The following is a 22373-nucleotide window of genomic DNA, read 5'->3' as shown; positions in this document are numbered from 1 at the left end:
TGGGTGCGGGGGAGAGGCTGGACGGGGTCACTGAGGAGGAAGGTGACTGGAGTTAAAAGGCAGAACAGAAGCAAGGACCTCGGAGGGGGCTGTGGGGAGTGGTAGGGAGGCTGCAGCAGACACAGGACAGCTCGGTCCGGAGTCCCCTACAAGGGGACAACGGAGCCGTGCTGAGGGCAACGCCGGGAGCAGAAAGGCAGCAGCCCCGACAGGCACGCTGGCAGGGGCAGCTGACAGACGGTCAAAGGGCAGCTGAGAGATGGCAGGAAACAGCGGGGAAAGGCAGTCCGTGAGTCAGCCAAGGTGAAGGGTCCATGGGGCAGTGGGAAGGGCAGCCCCCAGAAGATACCTGACCCTGAGATGAAGGTGCAACCGTGTGCCTGGAGGGACGGGGGTGAAGAGGAGATCTGTCTACAGGTAAAGATGTAGAGGTCGGTGCAGTCTCAGAGGGACTGAGTCCAGAGAAGCAGGAAAGGGACAAAGACCATAGTGATTACCTATATTTAAGACACGGGCAGAAGAAAAGGACATTAGCAAAGAAAAAAGAAATACTGGCCACTCAGAAAGATCACCAGAAAAGTCTTCCGTCCCGGCAGCCAAGGGATGAAAGCGTTTTGAGGAGGGAGGGTTGCACATGCACACCAGCTGGTTTACTTGAAGACACGCCCTCCACTTGCTCCTGGCAGGCTGCAAGCTCCTAAGGCAGGACCCAGGCCTGCATCCTGCGCAATAGCTAGAGCGGACTCCTAGCACACGGTTTCACGAAGAGAAAGTGAACAGCGTCAACCCTGCAAGAGAGTCAAGGTGGATGGTGCTGAGGAAAGACGACTGAACCGGTGACTCAGAGAAGTGCTGTGGCGTGGAATTTGGAGAGAAAGAGCCAGGAGACCGGCAACCATCAAAGATGCAAGGAGGAGAGGGCAGCACCGTGAAAAAGACCCCAAAGCAGACAAGAGGAGAGGAAGGGCACCGGCGGGAAGTTTGTCCTGGAGAGTCAGCCAGTCAGTTCCTGCGAAGCTCTGGGCACGTGCAAGTAGGAGTCCCCGCTCACAGGAAGCGTGTGTTCCAGAAAGGAGGGCGAGGAGACAAACCCAGAGGGCTGACAACGGCTCTCAAGGTAATATACGCTAATATGTAGTGACCTGGTGGGGGGTTGGGCTGCCTTTAGCCCGGGTGGTCAGGAAAGACCACAGTGAAGAGAAGGATCACTCTGGCAAGGTCACGTTTGAATTCGGACCAGAACAGGAGGAGGCAGGGGCTGACTCTGGGGCAAGAATGCTCCGGACAGACAGCTTGGTATGTTCGGTGGACAGACAGACATCAGTGTGACTGGACTATAATAAAGGAGGGGCGGGGCCTTGGATTCTGGTGGACCGGGAAAGCTCATGACCTGGACGATGATAGGGGCTGCTTTACCTGTGTCGGTTCGCCCTGGCTGCTGTGTGAAAGATGAACCACGCAGGGCCAGTCAGAAAGCAAGGACACCAGTATGGCGAACGCTACAGTAGACCGAGTAAAAGATGATGAACACCAGCCCGGACTGTGGTGGCAGTGAGACTCAGGAGTGGCTGGATTCCAGACACATCTCGATTATAAAATGAAAAGGCAGAATGCCATTTGAATGCGGAGAGCGAGGGAGAGAAGAATTGGGATGATCGAGGCTCTGGCAGGAGCACCCGGGTGCACGGAGAAGCCATTCACTGAGGTGAGGAAGCGAATTTGTGTTGGGCAAAGCTCGAGTTTGCTTCTGAAGGCTCTGAGAGTGAGATGCCAGTTAGACAAGAGCGCGGGGTGCGGTGGGGGAAGCAGCAGACACCTGTGTGTGGAGCACAGGGGAGATCCGAGCAAAGACATTCACTGAAGGTCATCATCAGCACGTGGATGGTATTAGAGCCACAGGCTGCACGGGCTCACATAAGCAGGGAGTAATGCACACAAACAGAGGAAAAGAGCCAAAGATAGAGGCCTTACCTTTCCCAGAATTTAGGAGAAAAGGGTGGGTAAAAATATAGAAGTTTCGAGACAAAAAGGCTTGAGAAGCCTTAGCCTGGTCTCCCTTGCCTCAGTAAAGGAGCAGAGAGGGGTCCAGGTCCTGGAGACGCTGGGGACGGCGCAGAACAGGCGTTACAATGACCACAACAGGAAACGAGCGCTGTCTGGACTCACAGGAGGGGTCGGGTGCAGCACGGACACCCTGACTTTGTGGGACACGCGAGTGAGCGGGTTTTGAGACTTTTTCCCCCGCAAAATGACAAGGCTTGAGCTCAGAGACTGTGCTTGGTGTGCACTACTCAACCACAGCAGGAAGACTGGCGAAGAAATACGGCAGGGGGTCCAAGGATGTTAACAAGCTCACTGCTGAACTGCCGACCACCAGCGTCTGCCCTGGATAAGAGCCAGGGGAGTGGCCTAGTGAACTGGAGAAAAGGAATGTTCAAGATCAAGGACATTAACAGTCTGCTGGTTGCCAGAGGGAGAGGGGCTGGCGGCTGGGTGAAAAGGAGGAGGGATCGAGAAGTACAGATTGGCAGCTACAGAACAGTCATGGGGACGCAGGGTACAGCATAGGCGACACAGTCAGTAACACTGTGATAACCATGTCGGTGCCAGGTGGGCGCTGGAAATATGGGGGGGGAACACATCGCAAAATATTTGACTGTCTAACCACCATGCTGTACACCTGACACTCATACAAAATAACATTAAATATGAACTGTAATTTTAAAATAACAATTATTTTTTAATAAAATAAAAGGCAAATAAAAAAAGATCAGGGCATCACAGTGAGGATGGGGAGTAGCTTCCACAGACGCAAGGGAACTGGAAGTCGTAAAGGGAAGAGAGTGTGGTCGCAGAGGGAGATACCAGAGGTGACAGTCAAAAAGGTGACAGAACTCAGGCATGACCAGGTCCAGGTGTACTATTTTCCCAAGGCCCAAGGTGACCACAGAAGGTGGCCTAGGTCCTTGCTGGCCCCAGCTGGCTGCAGAAACATGAGCCCAGGGGCGGCTGGGACTTACAGACCACGGGGGGAGCAGAGGGATGAACCTTGTTCTCACTTAACTTTCGCATGACAGTCCTGGCTCTAGTCGGCTGTCATTCGCATCCGGAAATCTTTTAGCCTGCACACCGGGTGAGGAGGAGTAAGTATTGATGTCTCCCTGGTCAAACAAGAATTTGGGACAGGAGACTTTGTAGCCCCGCAAAGCGACAGACTCTTTATGGTCAATGTGACTTTCCTCAGCTTTAGCTGCTGAGACAGCCGTCCCCTCTGGCATTACAGACAGGGAAGGAAGCCAGGAGATCAGATGCCACCAGCAACTGAGGCACACAGGGCAAGTCACTTCAAGAGTGGATCATCAGCTAACCAGACTTCCAAGCAGTGAAGCTCTAGATCCTATAACCACGACATCGCCTTCAGTTCTCGGGCCTTTGAGAGACCCTGGGAGACCAAGCCACGCAAAATCTTTAACTCTACACTAGGAAAGGGTAGAGTTTGGCACGTGCCCACTTCACTACATTGGAACTACATTTCCCAGAATCCTCTTCCCTGTGCAGCACTGGGTTACAGTCGGACAGAATTGAAGCGCGTCTGAGATTTGGGAAGTGGAAAGAAAGCGGCATCTATCACGCTCTGGGTGCTGTCACAGTGAAAGGTGGTGAGGCAGATGCACAGGTGTTAGTGGGCACTAGTTGGTCCTCATTCTTTCTGCCCTTTCTCCCAACTGCTGACCTCACTGACCAGCATGCCCCGAGACCACCAGATGCTGGGCTGGCGAAGTGGTAGCTGTGAAGAGGGACGATGGTCCTCCCACCTGCTCCTGTGCTCGCCTTCTTCCTTTGCAGCAGTACCACTCCGCCTCGGTCCCAGATTCCTCCACCAGCTCCAATGCGTCCACCCCGCCCGGTTGCCTTACGAGGGCTGGCTGCCGGTCGGATCCCCGACCCTCCCCTCCTGTTCAGGCCTTCACTTCCCCAGCTCCTCCCACAACTGTGTGAAGTCTAATGCCTCTAATAAACGCCCACTCCACGATATTCATCATGGCTCTGCTTCCCCGATGGAGCCCGAACCGACACCATAAGCCAAGTATTGAACAGGCAGCCTTGCCCTTCAAGGCTCAGTAATTGACAAAAACCACCTTACATTTATTTATAGCACTGCTCTACAGTTTGCAAACACTGCTCACATGAATAACTACTCAACCCAAAGGGTTTAAATAAGGAAACTGAGGTTCCGAGAAGTCAGGTGACCCACGAACAACAAAAAGATGCAAAAACACTTCGAGATATTCCGTACTGAAGAGTAACCCAATCACTCAATAAACATGAAATGATTTAAACAACTCTGTGTAGGGATCAGAGACAGAAAAGGCTGAGGCAAGATCCATCCACAAGGATTATTTTAGAGCATTCGACAACGTTAACAGCTGCTGGAGGCCCAAGCACTGCCCAGCATTCCTCGCTCCTCAGCCACTTGCAATCCTCTCCACGTTGGAACTGGCCAACACAGTCTGCCAAGTTCTCTGCGAACACCTGGTCCTCTCTTTTAGCCTCTATTTTAAAGAGAATGGGGGGTTTATGGAGGGTTTAAACTTGCAGGAAAGGCACCTGAGATAACTGTTGGTGAAATTCTCCTACACTCCCTACTTGGTCTCCCCTATTTTACTGTTTCTCATGTCCACTTCCTTTGCCTTGCTCATCCCTCCCCCGCAACAACCCCTTAAGCCTGCCCTTGACATTCACAGACCCGCTGCTAGGGCCCACAAGTGGGGTACAGGTCGACGCCCAGCTTCAATGCTGCGGTTCCGTAAGGGGCGCAATGTGGTGGTTTGGCTTGAACAGAAAAAGACTTTAACTCCATCAGCCTGAGACTGCATTCCTTCACTCAGCAGTTCTTTATGGCACACCTACTGTGTGCAGAACCGCATCAGCAGGTGAGTCGATGAGCCAACTCCCAGCCAAGCATCAGAGTCGAGGAGGATGGGACCGTGTGGCAGCCTCCCAGAAAAGCTGGGAGGAGAGGAGTCCTCCAACAATGAAAACCTTTCAAAGTGTCAAGTAAATAAAGGGCACGAGGAACTTAGAGCACTCTAGGGATGCCCGAACCAGAAAAAACAGACGAGTTCATCTAGAACATCAGGCTTAGGTTCCTTCAGGTGACATTCAAGGCTCTTCACAGTCTCAGGACTTTCTCTCCAGTCCCCCCTTTCCCTCTGAGGACCCTACAACTCCACCCCCTACTCCAGCCGTAAGAAAGAAAGTTTTCTTTATGCAAGAGCAGCACACTCGTATAAACAGGTGTGTTTCTTTGCCTAAGCTCTTCCCTTGCCTGGAACAAATAATCCACCTGTCTCTGCCAGACAAACACCTACTGATCATCAAGGCTTAATGAGCTCATGCCCTGGCAGGTGGCTCAGTTGGTTGGACCATCATCAGTTGGTTGAAACATCATCTTGTACACTAAACACCTGTGGGTTCGATCCCCAGTCAGGACACATACCTAGGTTGTGGGTTCGATCCCCAATTGAAGTGCTTATGAGAGGCAACCAATCAATGCTTCTCTCACATCGATGTTTCTCTCTCTCCCTCTCCCTCTCTCTCTAAGATCAATAAATATATCCTTGGGTGAGAATTTAGAAAATAAAAGACTAATGAGCTCACATGGATCCTCCTTGCAGAAGCCTTTCCCCATCCTCTGCCAGGCTCAGTCTCCAGCCCCAGGCCTGGTTCACCACGAGCCTGCTGAGGGTCAGCTGGGCCTGGCTGCCCCGCCCCCTGAGCTTGGCTGCCGCCCTCCTGGACTATAAGCCCCACCCTCTTGGACTGTGAGCCCCGTGAAGGGGCTGATGGCTCCCTGCTCATGATCACACTCCCAGCCCAGCGACCTGTCTGGTGATGTCATGACTGCGTGAGCTTCTGCAGACTGGAGCTTTAGAGCCGGAACTGATCTCCGGATCACCATCTCGGTGGGTTATAACAGGCGTAATTAATCTTGTTTATATCAGAAATGGCCCCTCATCAATGATTTCTCAAAAAAAAAAAAAACAAACAACCTCTTTGCTCAGCTCATCACAGGAAACGAAGAACAAGCACACGGCGAGAAAAACACGCATCAGACAGAGACCTGTTCTCGGTACCCAGGGAGTGACGCAAACTCAACACTCCAAGCCCCAGATTTTGCCCCATCAGTTTCATTACCTTATTATCACTCTTCTTTGGGGCTGGAGCAGCCAACGACCTGGGTGCTTTGGATCCTTCCAAAAGCTTCCCAATCCAGACAGGCCACTAAAACCTACAATGGATACACAGGTGGAGAGGGCATCTGGGTGGTGACACACATAGGCACAGAGGGTTATGCCAGTTGTCCCGCCTCTTCTGCAAGAGCCCCTCCCCCTAACTAGCCCAGAACGTCCTCCCTGTTCTCTAAACTTCCAGCACTTTCTTCCAACAGTCCTTGGAGACTTCTGCAACGCCACCTCTCCTCCTGTGTATATGTCCCATCTCCGCATTGCAAGTGGCATCCACGGCAGTCGAGGGACTGTCCATGGGGGCCCAGAGCTCCGGAATAATGTCTGGCACAGCACAGAACATGAACAGTGGCTGTGAAATAGGTAGGCAGGAAGAGGAGGCACAGGGGCCCCAGACGCCGCCACAGTGGCAGCTGCTGCAACGGTGAGGACAAGCAAGCGGGCTGAGGTCTGGACGACCCCAGCCACGAGGCCTTCGGAGCTCACACTGGCACTGAAGGAGTCTGCTTCTCCACCCTGTGGACAGCCCAGCGAGGCCCAGCAGGGGAGCAGATGCCAGTCTGGGGTGGGAGGGGCCGAGTCAACTGCACAAAGGGAGGAAGGGGTGGAGGGAGAGCAGAGACAATGAAGAGAACCACGAGTCGTTTATGTTCCACACAAGCTGCCGAGGAAGAGGCTGAGGAAGAATGGAGACCGTCTCACCCCCCTTTTCATGGCAGACTCCATTTTCACCTACCTACCCCGCAAATCTTGGCCTTGGCAATGAAGTCACAAGCAACTCTTTGAGAAATACTAAGGACAGATGGTAGGCACACATACCAAAGATAGTGAGGACACACCATTGACCTCTGCCCCCTGGATGACTCAAGGTCCACAAACAGACTATATGTGGATTTCATGTATGTCATATATTATATACGTTATATGTGTACATATGAGATATATATACAGGTGTTTTCTTTCTTTTAACTATTTTATTTATTTATTTTTAGACAGGGAAAGGGAAGGAAAAAGAGACGGAGAGAAACATCAATGTGTGGTTGCCTCTCACACACATTGTACCTACTGGGGACCTGGCCAGCAACCCAGTCATGTGCCCTGACTAGGAATTGAACCAGCGATCCTTTGGTTCATAGGCCAGTGCTCAATCCACTGAGCCACACCAGCCAGGGCTATACAGGTGTTTTCTAAAAAATAGATTAGTTCAGTCATTCAAAGACTTGATTCCCTAGGCACAGAGATAAAAACAGACATGGCCCTGCTTTCTCAGCCCTGAGGGGTGAGAAAGACCAACAGCAGCTGTTCTCTGAAGACAGGTGGCTTGCTGAGACCCACGACAGAGGAGCCAACACAGGCTGGTCCAGGCTACAGGCAGTAGCCCCGGGGCCAAAACGTGTCCCCCGCTCTCCCAGGAAGTGAGGCTTGACTGAGTTCCAGATGGAAATCGTTCAGAGAAAATATACAAACAAAAGAGGGGCAACCTGGGCATGGACCGTCCGATCGTTTCTACGGCTGCGTGGTGAGGGCTACTCGGGAAAGCCTGCAGAGTCATCAGGAGTTGTGTCTGTGCTCGGTTTTCGCAGCTCTTGCTCTGAGGTCCGCATGCCTTTCCTGGGCCCCCCACTCTGGACGGATCAGCAGGCTTGCCGCTTCCTTAGGGCCCGCTCACACCCCGCTGCACACTGACTCTGTTGCACACTAACCCTGAGAGGCAACTGGGCAGCTTAACACCGTGAGGTGCGGGAACAGACACTCGCCAGCCAGGCACCGCACGGAGCTTTCCGGGACTCGTCCCGTTGCTTCAGAGGAAACTTGTTTGTGGGATAAATTGTTATTAAAGTGGGACTCTGATGAATAGACCACATAATTGCAGAAAGCTTGTTTCCATAGAAAACCATCTAAAAGCCCCCATTCCCCCTCTAAAATTCATCTGTGTCTCTTACCAGGTGATAGTCCTCAGACAAAATGTTCTGATAAACGACCTAAGGGGAATATTAGTAATTGTTGTAGGAGCCATTTTCCTTGTAAGAAACAACCAAAAATAGGATTATGGCCTGACGTATCGCCTTAATTTAGCAGGCGCGCTTCCTGTCAGCCCCGGCAGCCCTCGGCAGCCCGGCGCGCGAGGGCTCTCAGCTGCTCCGTGGGCCCGGCGGCACCTTCCAGGGCGGCTTTGCTCTCATGCTCCCTCCTGCCAGCCTCTCCCCGTGGGCGTAACATCCACCGCTCCTGAGGTCAGACTGCTCCAGCTCAGGTCGGCTAATCCCCACAGGGGACGCCAACCCCCGCACAGCGGCCGGCTCCAACCTCTGAGAAATGGTGCCGGTCACTTTCATACCTGAAATGCTTTTCCTGCTCCCGGCGCAAACCACTTCCCAGTCCCACCTGCTCCAGGAAGGCTTCCCGTAGCAACAGCTCCAGGCCTCCGGTGTACCCACGTGACGCTGACAGTCCCATATGCACAGCGATCTAAAAATGCATCCGCTCAGATGCTTAAAAAGCACCAGCGATCCTCTCTGCTGTTCAGTGTGACTGGTTCAGCTTCCATGCTGGATTCCGTCTCCTAACTCCTCTGTAGTCTCCCACAGTGTCGGGGACATGGCAAATACCCCTCAAATGATGCTCGAGTTCTAAAAAATACAACCACCAGCCCTGGGGGGGGGGGGGTAACTCAGTGGGTTAGAGCATCGCTGCGATGCGCCAAGGTCGCAGGTCCGATCCCCCGTCTGGGCACACACGGGAACCAGCAATGAACGTACCAGCAGAACAACAAATCGATGTTTCTCTCCCTCTCTCTTCCTAAAGATCAATAAATAACTATTTTCAAAAGTAAACAAATAAAAAGAAAAAAAAAAGGGGCACAAGGAAAAATAGGAGTGTCTTGTACTGCAGCCCAGGGTAATAGCTGGGCAAGAGTTGGCGACTTGGAGCAACGTGACCCCGCCCACCGTGACCCCGCCCACCGTGACCCCGCCCACCATGCGCCAGGCTCCGCGCCAGGCTCCGCGGCCTTCGCTCGAAACTGTCTGTGTGGGTTTCTCCAAGATGACGGACTACAATGCCTTCTAATAAATAAGAAAACCCTGGACGTGCCAGGCTTCAGAAAATGGGAAAATGAATAGCTATGCCAAAGCTGTTTTGTTTTGTTTTGTTTTTTTTGACTCGTCTTTGCAGCACAAGCAAAGCAGCACAATGTTGGACAGACACCAATCGGGCTCGCACTTGGTTCTTGTCCTAGGAGCCGAGAGGGGCAGTTGCATTCAGGAAGCACTGGCAGCCCCTTCACCTCCGGGATGGCAAGCGACAGCAAGCCACTTCAAAGGCAGCCGGGAACTCACTGCTAGAGGGTTCCCAGCTAAGCCCAGAAAGCAGCCACAGCCCCAAGACTGGGTGAGCGGAGCGGCCGCCCCTCCAAGTGGCCAGGGTGCAAAGAAGGCTGAGGTCAGAAACACAGGCTCCTGGCAGGACTGCAGTTTCCCGGGTTGGATCCTTTCAGCTGGCATTGCCTCCAACGTCATTTTGAAACTTCCCCGCTCAGACTAAGAGAATGAAAATGAAGGAAGTCCCCAAACCCTAGGAGCACAGTTCTTAGCCAATCAGGACTCCTGATGGGAGATGTCTGAATTCCAGCTCTCCTACCTTCAGGAGCCGTTTGGATGCATGTGAAGCTGTCTGTGCGGTCTCCCTGTAGTCTGGTGGGGGGGCGGGGGGTGGGGGGTGGGAGGGGCGGGTATCAGGAAAGCGAGAGCTTGTGGGGTGTAACCTCTGCCAGGCTCTGCCCCAGACCTGAGGGCCCCGTGTGGAAGAAAGCACAAGTCACGTTCCAGAGGGCTCAGCCTTGATTACTCAACCCCAGCTTACAAAAACCTGCCACAAAAAAAATCAGGAATTAGAAACCGTCTGTCTTGTAGAAACATCTTAATGGTTCCATCATTTCTGTGACCTTTCCCAGAATTCTCTCTGACAGTGGCACCCCCATAACCTAGAGAACATGGGGAAAGGCAGATGCCAGTTTCACAGCGCAGGGAATGGGCTGGAAGGAGGAAGCAGTTGCTGACACAGTGACAGAATGACAAACAATTCCCAGAGCCTTGCGAGGCCCCCGCCACCCTGTTGTGGAGAGGTGCCAGGCAGGTGAGAGAGATAAGCAGCACAGGCTGCAGACCGGAGGCAGGCTGGGGAAGGTGGGCGGGGAGCCAGGGCTGGACCCAGCAGCCCATATGGCCAACAGCAGGGGTCAGCGTGGACTCAAAGAGTTCCGGAGACGGAAGGGGGGCCTTCGGGATCAGCTAGCCCCAGCCCCTGACGTTACAGAGGCTAAAAGGCATTCTGCAACTTGTCCAAGGTCGCAGAACTAGTGAGTAGAAGCCCCAGGGCCAGAATCCAAGTCTCGTGTTTTCGAAGACAAGGAAACAAATGTTCTCACATTTTGGCTAATTGTATCAATTCCTTTCTGTGTTTTCAAACATATGTTTGACTCTGAATAGCTAGACGAGAACAGAGGTGGAACAGGGCACGGTGGTTATGAGCCCGGATGCTGGACCCCGCCATCTGGGTTTAAATCCCTCTGCCACTGACTGTATGACCTTGGGCAGGTCCCTTCACCTCTCTGTGACTCAGTCTCCACATCTACCAAATGGGGACAATGGCACCTACCAAAGAAGTAAATGGATGAAAAGTGCAGTGCATGGCGTACCATAAGTGCTAAAGGGAGGAAGGAGTTTCTCAGGATAGAATCCTCACACTGGTTCCCCCTCAGCACACCTGTCCCCAAACCGCAGCTTACCTTAGTCACACTTTTCCCCCAACACCACCTGGGACTAACGCTTCTAAAAAGTCACACCACTGTCTCCTAATCCATCCAGGCCCAACCCAGTTGGATATTCGCGATAAACTGGCCGAAATTACATGAGAGGTGAAAACTATGGGTACACGTTATTTTGGCGACTGCGCGCTCAGCCTACTGCCCCTCCAGTGTCCACTTCCGAGGCTCTGGAAGCAGGTACTTCTTTCAGCACCCACCTCCTCCCCTCCAGGCCCACCCACACCCTTGTGCCTCTGAATCTGCTTTTTCACCCCCATCCTCTGGTCCCTCAAACTTGCTGCCGTTTACCAGCCCTTCCAGCCTCACTCATCCGCCTGCCCCATGTGGACTCCCTGGCCAGCTGTCCCTGTGGTGGAGCTCCCGCCGATTCCTGCATCCTGCATCCTGCATCTTCCCCTCACGGTGCACGGAGAGATCGTGCCGTGTGCCACTGGGCTGCCAAACGGGGTAAACTCAGGAAACCAGGCTGACTGCCTCCACTCCAGACCGACGCTGACCCATCCTGATGGCTAATGGAGCACCTGCCACATTCCCACGGAGCCCACCCCACACTCCTCTCGCTGACTCTGACCGTGGCCTCAGCGTTCACCCAGGCCACCAAACAACCTGTGTGTCAAGCACTCTCCCAGACCAGGAGTCCACTGGGGATCCGCTTACAGCGCCGATTCTGAGTCACCAGATTGGACTGGGCCCCGGGGTTCCCCCAGCTGCTGCTGCTACTGCTGGTCCCTAACCTCACTGTGAGTAACGATGTTCTAGGGATTTACAAACATAGAGTTTAATGTTTGCATTTTTATGGCTATAGAGAGAGAGACATCAATTTGTTGTTCCATTTATTTATGCATTCATTGGTTGCATAAATAAAGGTTGTACCTGCCCTGGTCAGGGATTAAACCCGCAACTTTGGCATATGAGGGTGATGCTCTAACCAATTGAGCTACCAGGCCAGGATGCTGTATTATTTTTTAATCTTCATTACAAACCTGCAGGAGAGGTATTAGTCCCACTTTACAGATGAAGGAACCAAGGTGCAGAGAGGTTAAGAATCCAGTTCCTCTGAGAGAGGGCAGGACTCAAACAGAGGGCTGACTCCGGAGCCTTAGCACTGTTCTTCCTCTGCATGAGTGGTTTTCAAGAGCAAAAACAGTTTAGATACACAACATGTAACGGTTTATTTGTAATACAAACTATCAAAATCTTCTTAGCTGATGAAGATGGGAGAAACATGTGCTATTAAAATGCCACAAAGTCCCTGTGCTAGAAATTCCAATTAACAACTGAAGGCCTGAAAGAGCTATCCGGGAGGTTAACTCCACCAGTCGGCACGGAAGTAGACATCCTTTGGAACACAGGGAAACATTCTATTTGTGCAGAGAATAAAAGGGAACTTATAAACAACCTCTAACTGGCACATCTGGGGATTCTGCGGCCACTCATAGGGCTGCAAAGGCTGCGAGCCCTGAGACAGCACGTTCTCCCTCCACCTCCCACTTCCCGGCTCTTAAGGGTCGCCAAGTCCAAGGCTACCCTTTGTCTTTACCTCTGTGGCTTTTCAGCTGCACTTGACCAATCCACTCATCTCTGCCTGGCTAGAGGTGATGGGGCAGTCCTGGTTCTTTTGCCATCCTCTGACCATTCCTTCTGGCAACCCTTCCTTCCATTTCCTGTCCCTCAACAGGCATTCTCAAGAACTTGCCCTTGACCCTCACCTCAATCACCCAGGTGGCTACATTTTCTGGTAACATCAACCACAGGTCTGGTGAATCCTGCCCCATCCTTAGAGGGCAGATCTAAGTCAGCTCTGTTCACAGCAGAATCCCCAGCTCTCAGAGCAATGCCGGGCCTGGGTCAGCAGGAGCTCTCTCAGTGTTTGCTGAACGAGTAAATGCGCCCCTCTTCACGTCCCCACGCTTCTCAATGTGCATCCTCCAACAGCTCATGTCAAGGCCAGGTTGGGGCTAAAGGGCCACGGTTTGCCAGGTAGGGGAGCTAACTGCCAACCTCCATCAAATCACAGCCCACACAGGAAGTGATCCCGTCTGTATGGCTCTCAGGGTAAACACAGCTTCTGGCTTAGGGGTGATGCTGACCTGTCGGTTCTGGGGGCTGAGGGCTGAGGGCAATGGGTGGCACAACACAAACACAAGCCACCTGAAACCCACGTGGGTCCCTTACCAAGGTGCAAAAGCCGGCAAGTTCTGGAGCAGTCCAGCTCTAAATAACAAAAGGAAGGGCCGCTATCAGGATGTTCTTTCTTGGTCTGGTGTCCCTTTTAAGGCCTGAGAGGTAACCCATCTGCCTCCGTTCTGAAATGTGCCCTGAACCCTTAAGCACCGCTCTGAGCCAGACGCATCCCAGCCTGAGCGACACTCACCAAAGAGCGTTTCTGCATTCCTCTGAAACACCCCGAGTGATGCAAATGCTTTCGCATTCCAGCTGCCTATAAAGGTGCGAGGCAGGACGCAATTAAGGTCCCAGCACATCATGCTTAAACTTGAATCAGGCTGCTTAGTGACTCCATAATCTCGCACAAAACACTTAGGGAATATTGGCAAAATCAGCCTTTGAAGAACTCAAATGCGCACACGGCGCCATTATCTCCAGTCTACTGGAACTCGCACCGCCGGTCCCGGGCAGCCGTCACTACCGGGCCTCGTTCTGTTGCTTCGCGAAGACCACAGCGGGGGGAGATCTTCCAAGATCTAAAGAGCCACCGACTGTGCCAACTGCAGCACTTGGCCTTTTCCAGAAGATAAATTATGAAGAATTTTTGCCAGTTCAAGTTATTTTCCCAAAGCAGACAGTCCAACGGCCTTGCTATCCTGCCTTTAAGAAACCGATGCAATTAAACCGAATGGCTGTGAACAGCCCTGACAGCTCCCTCCCAACTTCATTTGATAAAGTGAGATGCAGTCACACACTGACAGACAAGCACACACCTTATTTAACTGCCAGACGCAGTGCCAAGATGAAAATGCACGTTCGGTCTCCCGGGTTAAAACTCGCTCAGCACCCGTCACTAAAACAAAATAGCCATATAAATGCCGACCAGCCCAACTGCCTGGTAAGGAATGAGCACTGACAACGAGAGTTCCTATTCAGCAGGCTAATAAGAATAATTATAGCCAGGGCAGGCATTAATCAGCTTGGCAGATACAGCACTTCTGTTAACAAGGCTCAAATGAGTGCCAGGGAATCTCTGAAGGCCACAGCACTCCAAAGGCTCTCAGGCTGGGTGAATTCGCGGGGGGCTCCTCCTGCCGGGCTCCCTGCTTCCTCAGGGCTCTCTGGAGGAAGCTGCATTTCAGTCCCTGTTCTCAGAGAAGGTGTGATGACCTGCCAAGAGGCTGCAGGAATCGTGCTTGAACTGCGCTCACCCCAAACCCTCTTATTTTTAACCACACTTTTGCTTTCAAACCACTTTTGCTTTTTCGACTAAATGAACCTCAAGTAATACACAGCATCAGGTTACAGCGACCACAAGCCAACTTTTCCCTAGCAGAAGAGGCAGTATGGAGTTCTGGGGTGACACCGAGCAAGTTCCTGGACTGCTCTGGGCGTCAGTTTCCTCACCTGTAACAGGGAGAAGATAACGGTACCTTCCTCCAAGCCTTGTTGTGAGGATTAAGTAAGATAGGACGTGTGAAAGCCTGGCACTCGATCTGCACGCCCTGTGGAATAGCTGCTATTTTCATTCTGTGCCTTCTAGGTGCAGAGCCCTGCACAGGAGCTCCGAGAAAGAACAAGCCAAATACCCAGCAGACAGACACACATACGCTAAACATAAGTGCGGTGCTTGGGTGGTGGGGGGGCGGGCCCTTTGTTTTCCCCCTTATGTCCTTTATAACTGACTCAGAGACTGCTAGCTGCCCTCCAGACCTGCTAGTCTCATCTTCTATGGCGGCTGGCACTCGGCTGCCGGGGTTCTCTGCATTTCTCAGCTTCCCTTGCAGCTAGCGTGGCACGGACCGCATTCCGGGGGATGGAAAGTGTGCAGACATGATGTGTGCCACCTCCAGGCTTGGCCGCGAAGCCTCCATACGTGCTCCTTCACCCTTTACGGGGCTGGAAAGGCGACAGTGACAACCAAAGTGACCTTAGAAACACCATGGGCTGAAGACAACGGAGCTGCCATCGGCCTGGGAGTCAGAACAGCTGTGGGAGGCAGGGGGTCCCACCCACACTTTTCATCTGAAACATCCCCTGGGAGTGTCGGGAAAGACACCCTACGGTCGGAACCCCTGTGCTTTCAGTCTGTTTGTCAGAGCAGTAGGGCCTGCCTGGTAAATGGAATAGTCTTTTCTGGCACAGGAATTTTAAAATATAGATGGAATACTTTTGTCATTTAAAAACTACTTCAGCCCTGGCTGGTGTGGCTCAGTCCATTGGAGAAGTGTCCCATAAACCTAAAGGTCACAGGTTCAATTCCTGGTCAGGGCACATATGAGACGCAACAGATAGATGTTTCTTTCTCTCTCTCCCTTCCTTCCCCTCTCTCTAAAATCAACTAGCATGTCCTCAGGTCAGGATTAAAAATTAAAAAAACTACTTCAGTGGATTTGCAAATACTTTTTAAAAGACACATTAAAAATATCTTTTAAAAAAGATTTTATTTATTTACTTTTAGAGAGAGGGGAAGAGAGGGAGAAAGAGAGGGAGAGAAACACCATTGTGTAAGAGAAAGCATTAATCGGTTGCCTCCCACACGCCCCCTACTGGGGACCTGGCCCACAACCCCGGCATGTGCCCTGACTGGGAGTTGAACCGGCGACCTTTCAGTTCACAGGCCGGCACTCAATCCACTGACCCACAACAGCCAGGGCAAATGAAAAATATCTTAATCTCTCTCCACAATCTCCATACCTTCCACTCTCTAATTCATGCTTCATACTAGCGAGGACTTGCCTCCTCCAAGTGCCACATTGTGCGCACTTTCAATGGCTGCCCATTACCCACAGATAAAGGGATATACACACGTGTTCAGAGTATACTTTTATTGCACACTGACTGTACACCAGGCACCCCATTAGTAACAGGGATACCACAGTGAACAAGACCAGCACGGTCCCTGACGTGGGTGCTACAATCAGAGCAGGGATTTCGGCCAAGAACAGACAACGACACAGAGTGACCTAAGGAAGTGTGATGATGGGAAGTGCACAGGCTGCCTGGCAGCGCCCACAAGGCCAACAAACCCGCCCCTCGTGGTCCAGACTCCTCAACGCAGCACCAGAAGCCTTCCGCATCCACCCCAAGCCCTCTTTCCCAGCTTGCTCTGCCATTACCCACCCCCCTCCTGCCTCCTGTCACGCGGGCCTTCCATGCCCCTTCTGAAGGAGCCACTCATCCACACTTGATGCCTTTCCCCGGAGCCTGGAATGCCCCTCCATCCCTTCTTTCACAATTCTTATTGTCCTCAAGGCTCAGCCCAAATTCTACCTCTGTAGCAACACCGACCCCCATCCCAGGTCAAAATGAATCACGCTCTTCCTTGCTTCCTGCCAGCACTCAGTTTCTCTGTAGGTCTTCCATTCCGCCCCTCAGTTAGTTAGCCGTCTTACTCCCCGTGTGCCCACCTCCACCAACCACTGCGTGCGGCATCTGTCTGGACGCTCTCGCGGAGTCTGCTGCACACTCGAGAAGTGCTGGGCTGACTGTACTGAATGGGTAAGCGAGGTAAGTCAGACTCAGGCACTGAGAGCACACACTCGCCCTGTGAGTGAGGCTGAGTGGACTCCGATGCGATGGTGACAGTTAGACCCAGTTTGCCTAACTGGCAGTGAGTTAGGCAAAACTCACTGCCTCCTGCTTCCCGGAGGCAGTGAGTTCTGGGGAAAAGGAAAAACATGGGCAACAACAGAGAAGCAGGAGGGGCATTCCAAGGCCAAGAGAAATAATAGCGCCAGAAAGTTCACAAATATTCTAGGCAGAGGAGAGCAAACAGGCTATTTAGAACGAAGTGTCTAAATCCAAGGGAAGACGGGAGGGGAGGGAACACACGGGCTGTGTGTCCTTGTAAGAAAATCATAAAGAACCAACACGCGAAGAATGCTCCTCCCCAAACTCACCCTGCAGGAAAATAATAAACTTAGAACGGGAGCTGAAGGAAACGTTGACCAAGCTAACCGCGTGAAGAAGCGTCAGAACCTGGGCCGGAGGACTAGCTAGAGGGAGAGGAAGAGCAGCAAGAAGCTGGAGTCTGCCCTGTAGAAGGAGCCACAGAATTGAGGGACAGGGTGGACGCGGAGGTCAAAGACAGTGACAGTGAGATTATGCCCAAGTTGCAATACAAGAGGGAAGATGAGCTTGCTTATCAACATATTGAGTTTCGGGAATCAGGACAGTGCTAGAGTGTTACGGGGAGGGCATCCCAGAGGTCAGATTAAAGCCACACCGAGTGAGGGGCAGAGTTATCCATGTTCAAGTTCAAGAAACCGTTAGGAGGAGAGGCACTGGCTGGTGACACCACAGACATTCCCTGTGGGTAGTTAACATGAGATGCCCAGTCAGGGCCGCAGGGTCCACTGGTACACGACCGAGAGTTCCCTTCCCTTCCCTTCCCCACTTCTGTTCTTGCTTTCGCCAGCCTGTCTTCCGCCCCTCTCCTCTCCCTTTGTCTCCCTTGTCAGAGTTGCTCAAGGACATTCGTTTTTGAGACTTGCACCTGCTCCCAACACCTGAACTGGTCCGCAGGTTGCAACCTGCACAACTCTAGGGGGCGTCGTTCTCACACGGACTGTAAAGTGAACAGCTACTCTGGAGTTGCGCAGTGCACGACCTACGCAAACACTGGCCGCCAGCAGTTGGGGACGCACATCGATCTTACACGGGTCCCAGAGGAAAGGGAAAGAATAAAGGCGCTAGGACCCCAGGACACAGAAGAAACGCCACAGAACTAAGTGAAAGAGCTGGCAGCTTCCTGCACGTGGTTGCAGCTGAAGCAATGTGGCCGGATAAGCTCTCCTGGGGAGTGAGTTCCAAAGAAACCCCCTGGGGGATGAAGGAAGAAAACAGTAGCAGCTAGAAAGGCTGGCCCCGCAGCAGGAGTTGGGGGAGGGGGGGGACGGGCCCAGTGAGCCCCGGTGCCAGCGGGGCGGGAGTGGCTGTGGAGGCCTCCACTGGGACCCTCTGACCGTAAGTGCAAAGCAGTCATTTACCCTGTGTGCAGCTGGGGCCTGGCGGGGACAGACACCACACTCCCCGCGCTCCACAGAAGGCTCTGATGTGTCTTCTCAAGGGGCTTGGAAGGAAACCCACGGCGGGGTCCGAGGATTCCTTCTGTTCTGGTTGACAGAGACCGAAAGGGTCCAAGAATCCCACAGCGTTTAAGGGTCAGCCCCAGGCACCATGGTTCCTGTGGTTATATTACCACTTAATATAACCGTATGTGTATGTGAAGACGGTGTCTGTGTGTGTGGAATAAAAGGAACACGGAGAAGAAAAAACCCACCAAAGATTCCTTCGGCTGGGGGGAGGGTGCTGGGCCAAATTATCCCGATGCACCAGGGTCCGGGGAGGGGGGAAGGCAGGGACACACTGAAGGAAGGAAAAGTAACAGGTAGGAAAAGTTGGAGGAGCCAAGGCTCCTAGGTCTTTGTGTAAATATGGAGGGAGGCACCTTCAAGAAGAAATAAAGCATAAGCCGGAGGCAGCAGCTCTAGCCACAGCGAACAGGACAGAGGACTCGCACACGGATTCGTGCTCTCGCGCTCTGGGCCACCCCGAGACCTTCATGGAAGGAAGTTGGTGCATTCTCCCGCTTCCCTAGAAAGGCGACTTAGCCCGGGTTGTGTGTGAGGAGCGAGTCAGCCGGTCTCAGCCAGGGCTGGGCAGATCAAAGGCACCTATTACCGCCGCCGCCAAGCTGAGGACACTGGCCAGGGACCGCTGGCACCTTCCGAGCCAGGAGTTCAAGGTGAGCTGAGCTACCGGGGGCCAACAGGTAGGGAGGGCTGGGGGCAACCGGTCCTGAGCCACTCCCCTCGCACGTGTGGGGGGCGAGGCTCGGCCTAGTGGAGCGGGGGATTGACGCCCCGCGTGCGGCCGGGCCGGGTTCGCGCCTGGCTCCCGGTGGCCCCCGACCGCTCTCTGCCAGGGTACGCAGCCCGCCTACCCCACCGGATCTCCCAGGAGCGGCTCCGGCCCCCTCGGAGCCCCAGGCCGCGCGCCACAGCCGCGCCCCGCCGAGCGCCCCCGGGCCCCGCCGAGCGCCCCCGGGCCCCGCCGGTCCTGCCGTGCCCCGCCGAGCCCTGCGCACACTCACCCAGCGACAGTAGCGCCAGCAGCAGTGGCTTGGGCGCCAGGCACCCCATGCTCGCTGGGCGGGAGCGACTCTCCGCCTCCTCCTCCTTCCCCGCCGCCTCGCCTCCTCCTCCTCCTCCAGCTCCGGCTGCTCGGGCTGCTCCGGAGTCAGCGCTCCTCCGCCTGGGCCTCGCGCCTGCTCCGCTCTCCCCGCCAGCCGAGCTATCCAGGCGCTGGGCGTACGTGCGCCCCTCACTCCCGCCCCCCGCCTACCTCCTTCCCGCCCTCCTCCGGCCCTCCGGGCACCGGGAGCTGGGCGCCAGAGCCGCCCCGCCGTGCTGAGCGTGCAGCCCCAGCCGCTTCCCGAAAGCAAAAGGGAAGAACCGCAGCGCCTGCCTGCCCGCCCGCGCCTCCCATCGGGCGTTTTGCCAGCAACAAACACAAACTTTCCCAAGCCCCTCCCTGCTCCAGGTAACGGAGGGAGCCCGGGCCGCCCCGCTTAAAGGGGAGGAGACGGCGGAGCCCACCAGGCACTCCTCTCCGGCCCCTGCCCCACGACAAACTTTCCTCCGACCTTTAAAAGTTGGCCGTGGGAAGACTTGTCTGGAAATCCCATCACTTGAGCTCCTTTCCGGGACACCCTGCGTTCCACCACTGTGGAGTCACCCACGCCTGTCCACTGTTCCTTCAGCAAACTGCCCGCACGTTCACCCGCTGGTCCCACGGTGAGCTCCCCACTGATGAGCAGATAGACCCTTGTTAAAAATTATTCAGATAGGACGGAGGTGGAAGGACTTTAAGAGCCGTGGATTCCAACCTCTGCAGGGTCCCGAGGGCTTACATGTTCAGGTGACTTGCCCCAGGGCTGGCAGCGAAGTTGACAAGGCCAGGCCCCAGGTATCACAGGCTGTACTGACTGCCCTGCCTCTGGGTGGGCCTCGCCTTCCCTGGCCCACCCCCTTCCCTCTCTGGGGTGCCTTGGCACTAAGTAGAATACTTGCCACAAACACACTCATCGAAAAACTAAAACAAAGCAAGACAACATCCAAGTGTATTCATAGCGGCAGTACGTCATAGGGGATGTCCTCCTGAGACTACATTTGGTGCTTTAAGTAGACACGACTGGTTGCCAGTCAAGATTCTTTCTTCCCCCACAATAGGGCTTTCTGCTGTTGATTTGAATACAAAAGGCTCAGTGGTGGTGGGGGGGGATTAGTGTCCATTGTTTAAAACTTCACAAGGGTGATTCAAAGACACAGGGGGCAGCCCTGGAGCCCCACCCTTCCACACCACAGCCTCTGGTTAATGCACGCAAAGCAAAGCATGGACTTCAGTGGGGGGACTGCCCAGGTGGGGAGGAGAGCCCTGCTTTCCCCCGGACGCACCATTTCTCCCACTAACGTGTGTGGTCAGCCAGGTGTGTGCGACGCGTGTATGAGACAGATCCTTAGAAAGTCAGTGCCCGTGGCAAAACAATGGGGCTGTACTTTGTGCCACTGGACGGGACACTTAAACTGGTTAAAATGGTAGATTCTGTGTTATCTATATCCCAACGTAATACAAATTTTTAATTCATTCCTGACACCAAGCCTTTCTTCGTGCTGTGCGCTCACCCGGCCATTCTTTGCCACTTCCCGCCCCACAGAATCCTCTAGAATCTCTTTGGGAAGTTTAATTCAATCAACCCTAAATTCATGCCTCATGTTTGTCCTTGGGAGATGCTGGAGCTGCAAAGAAGAGTAAGGCCGGGCCCCTCAGATCTTTTCTTTTCTTAACGACCCACAGCACTGAATGTCTGAGCCACACACTTCGGGGCTTAATCACATTTCTCTCAGGACGTGCTGTGAAGTGAGTGTTTGTGTCCCTCCCCAAATTCGTATACCAAAGCCTGAATCCCCAGTGGTGTTTGGAGATGGGGACCTGGGCATGGGGGGGGGGGGGCTGGCTGTGATTCGGTCCTGAGGATGGAGCCCTCAGGACCCGGATTGGTGCCGTTGTAAAGAGAGACAGAGAGAGGTGATCTCTCCTCTGCCCTGTAGGACACAGCAAGGCAGAGGGCCCTCACCAGGAACAGGATCTGCTGGCACCTTGATCTTGGACTTCCCAGCCTCCAGAGCTGTGAGAACTAAGTGTCTGTCGCCTGAGCTGCTTGGTCTCTGGTGTTTGTTCCAGCGGCCTGAGCTCACTGAGGCGGCACAGCGTGCACACCGCTCCTGTCCCCGCCTAATCAGGGGAGGGCTGAAGGGACGGTCACACGCTCTTGTTCTGTATCCCATGTCACTGCGGAGCTGGTGTTTGCTAAAAACTCTTCCATTTAACAAACAAGTGCAAGTCTGGGAGTGTGCCTGGCACATGGTAGGTCTCCAGTCAACCTTTATAGAGTGAATGAATGGCGGACACTGGGCTAGACCCTGGGAACAGAGACAAATACGACAGTTTCTGCCCTTGAGGTGCTTACAGCCTGGACATCATGACTGTACTAGGTGACGGCATGTGCAAGTTGTGACACAAGGGAGTGGCCAGTGCTGGGAAAAGATGTGAACAGGGAAGGACTGTAAGGTGAATCTCAGAGGATCAGGAGGTCTTTGGCTGTGAGGCGGAGCTGTGAGCTGACAATAGATGTCGTATATGCAGTATGAGAGCGATTCTCCCCTCCCCTTCCCATCCCTGGATATTGTTAAACTGATGGTGCATCTTACAGTCATGGAAATGCCGGTTGCTAATGGTCGAGATAGAAAGAGTAAATGAGGCTGTTGAGGCAGGGTAAGTAGAAGGAGGCCTGAAGTGGGTAGCCCGCTGGTGGTGGGCAGTCACCTGTGTCACGAGAGTTGGCCCAAGACAGCCGTTTTTGTAGCAGAGAATGAGCATAAATTAGTAATTGCAGACAGTGGGTCATAACTCCACACCCTGTGGACAGCCCCGACCACCAAAGGATGAAGTGCATTTCCAGCTAGAGAAACAGCACCCTCAGCAGCCCAGCACAATGTGTTGGTTCATGGCTCTGTAATCTGATGATGCTTTTATTATGAAAGATATTTATAAGCTAGAATGAGTAACCT

At 53.5% G+C, this 22373-nt stretch overlaps 1 protein-coding gene across 1 annotated transcript in view; it reads right to left on the bottom strand.

Moving 5' to 3' along the window:
• Positions 1–19672, bottom strand: part of PTGFRN (prostaglandin F2 receptor inhibitor) — a 74703-nt gene extending 55031 nt beyond the window's left edge. Inside the window, exon 1 of the mRNA XM_036015804.1 lies at positions 19337–19672. Coding sequence (XP_035871697.1) covers positions 19337–19385 — 49 coding nt within the window. The 5' untranslated portion in view covers positions 19386–19672. The remainder of the gene's footprint in view (positions 1–19336) is intronic.
• Between the last annotated feature and the right edge of the window lie 2701 nt (positions 19673–22373).

The sequence above is a fragment of the Phyllostomus discolor genome, chromosome 14, assembly GCF_004126475.2.
Source record: "Phyllostomus discolor isolate MPI-MPIP mPhyDis1 chromosome 14, mPhyDis1.pri.v3, whole genome shotgun sequence".
Classification (NCBI taxonomy): domain Eukaryota; kingdom Metazoa; phylum Chordata; class Mammalia; order Chiroptera; family Phyllostomidae; genus Phyllostomus; species Phyllostomus discolor.
This window is presented reverse-complemented; position numbering and strand designations above follow the sequence as displayed.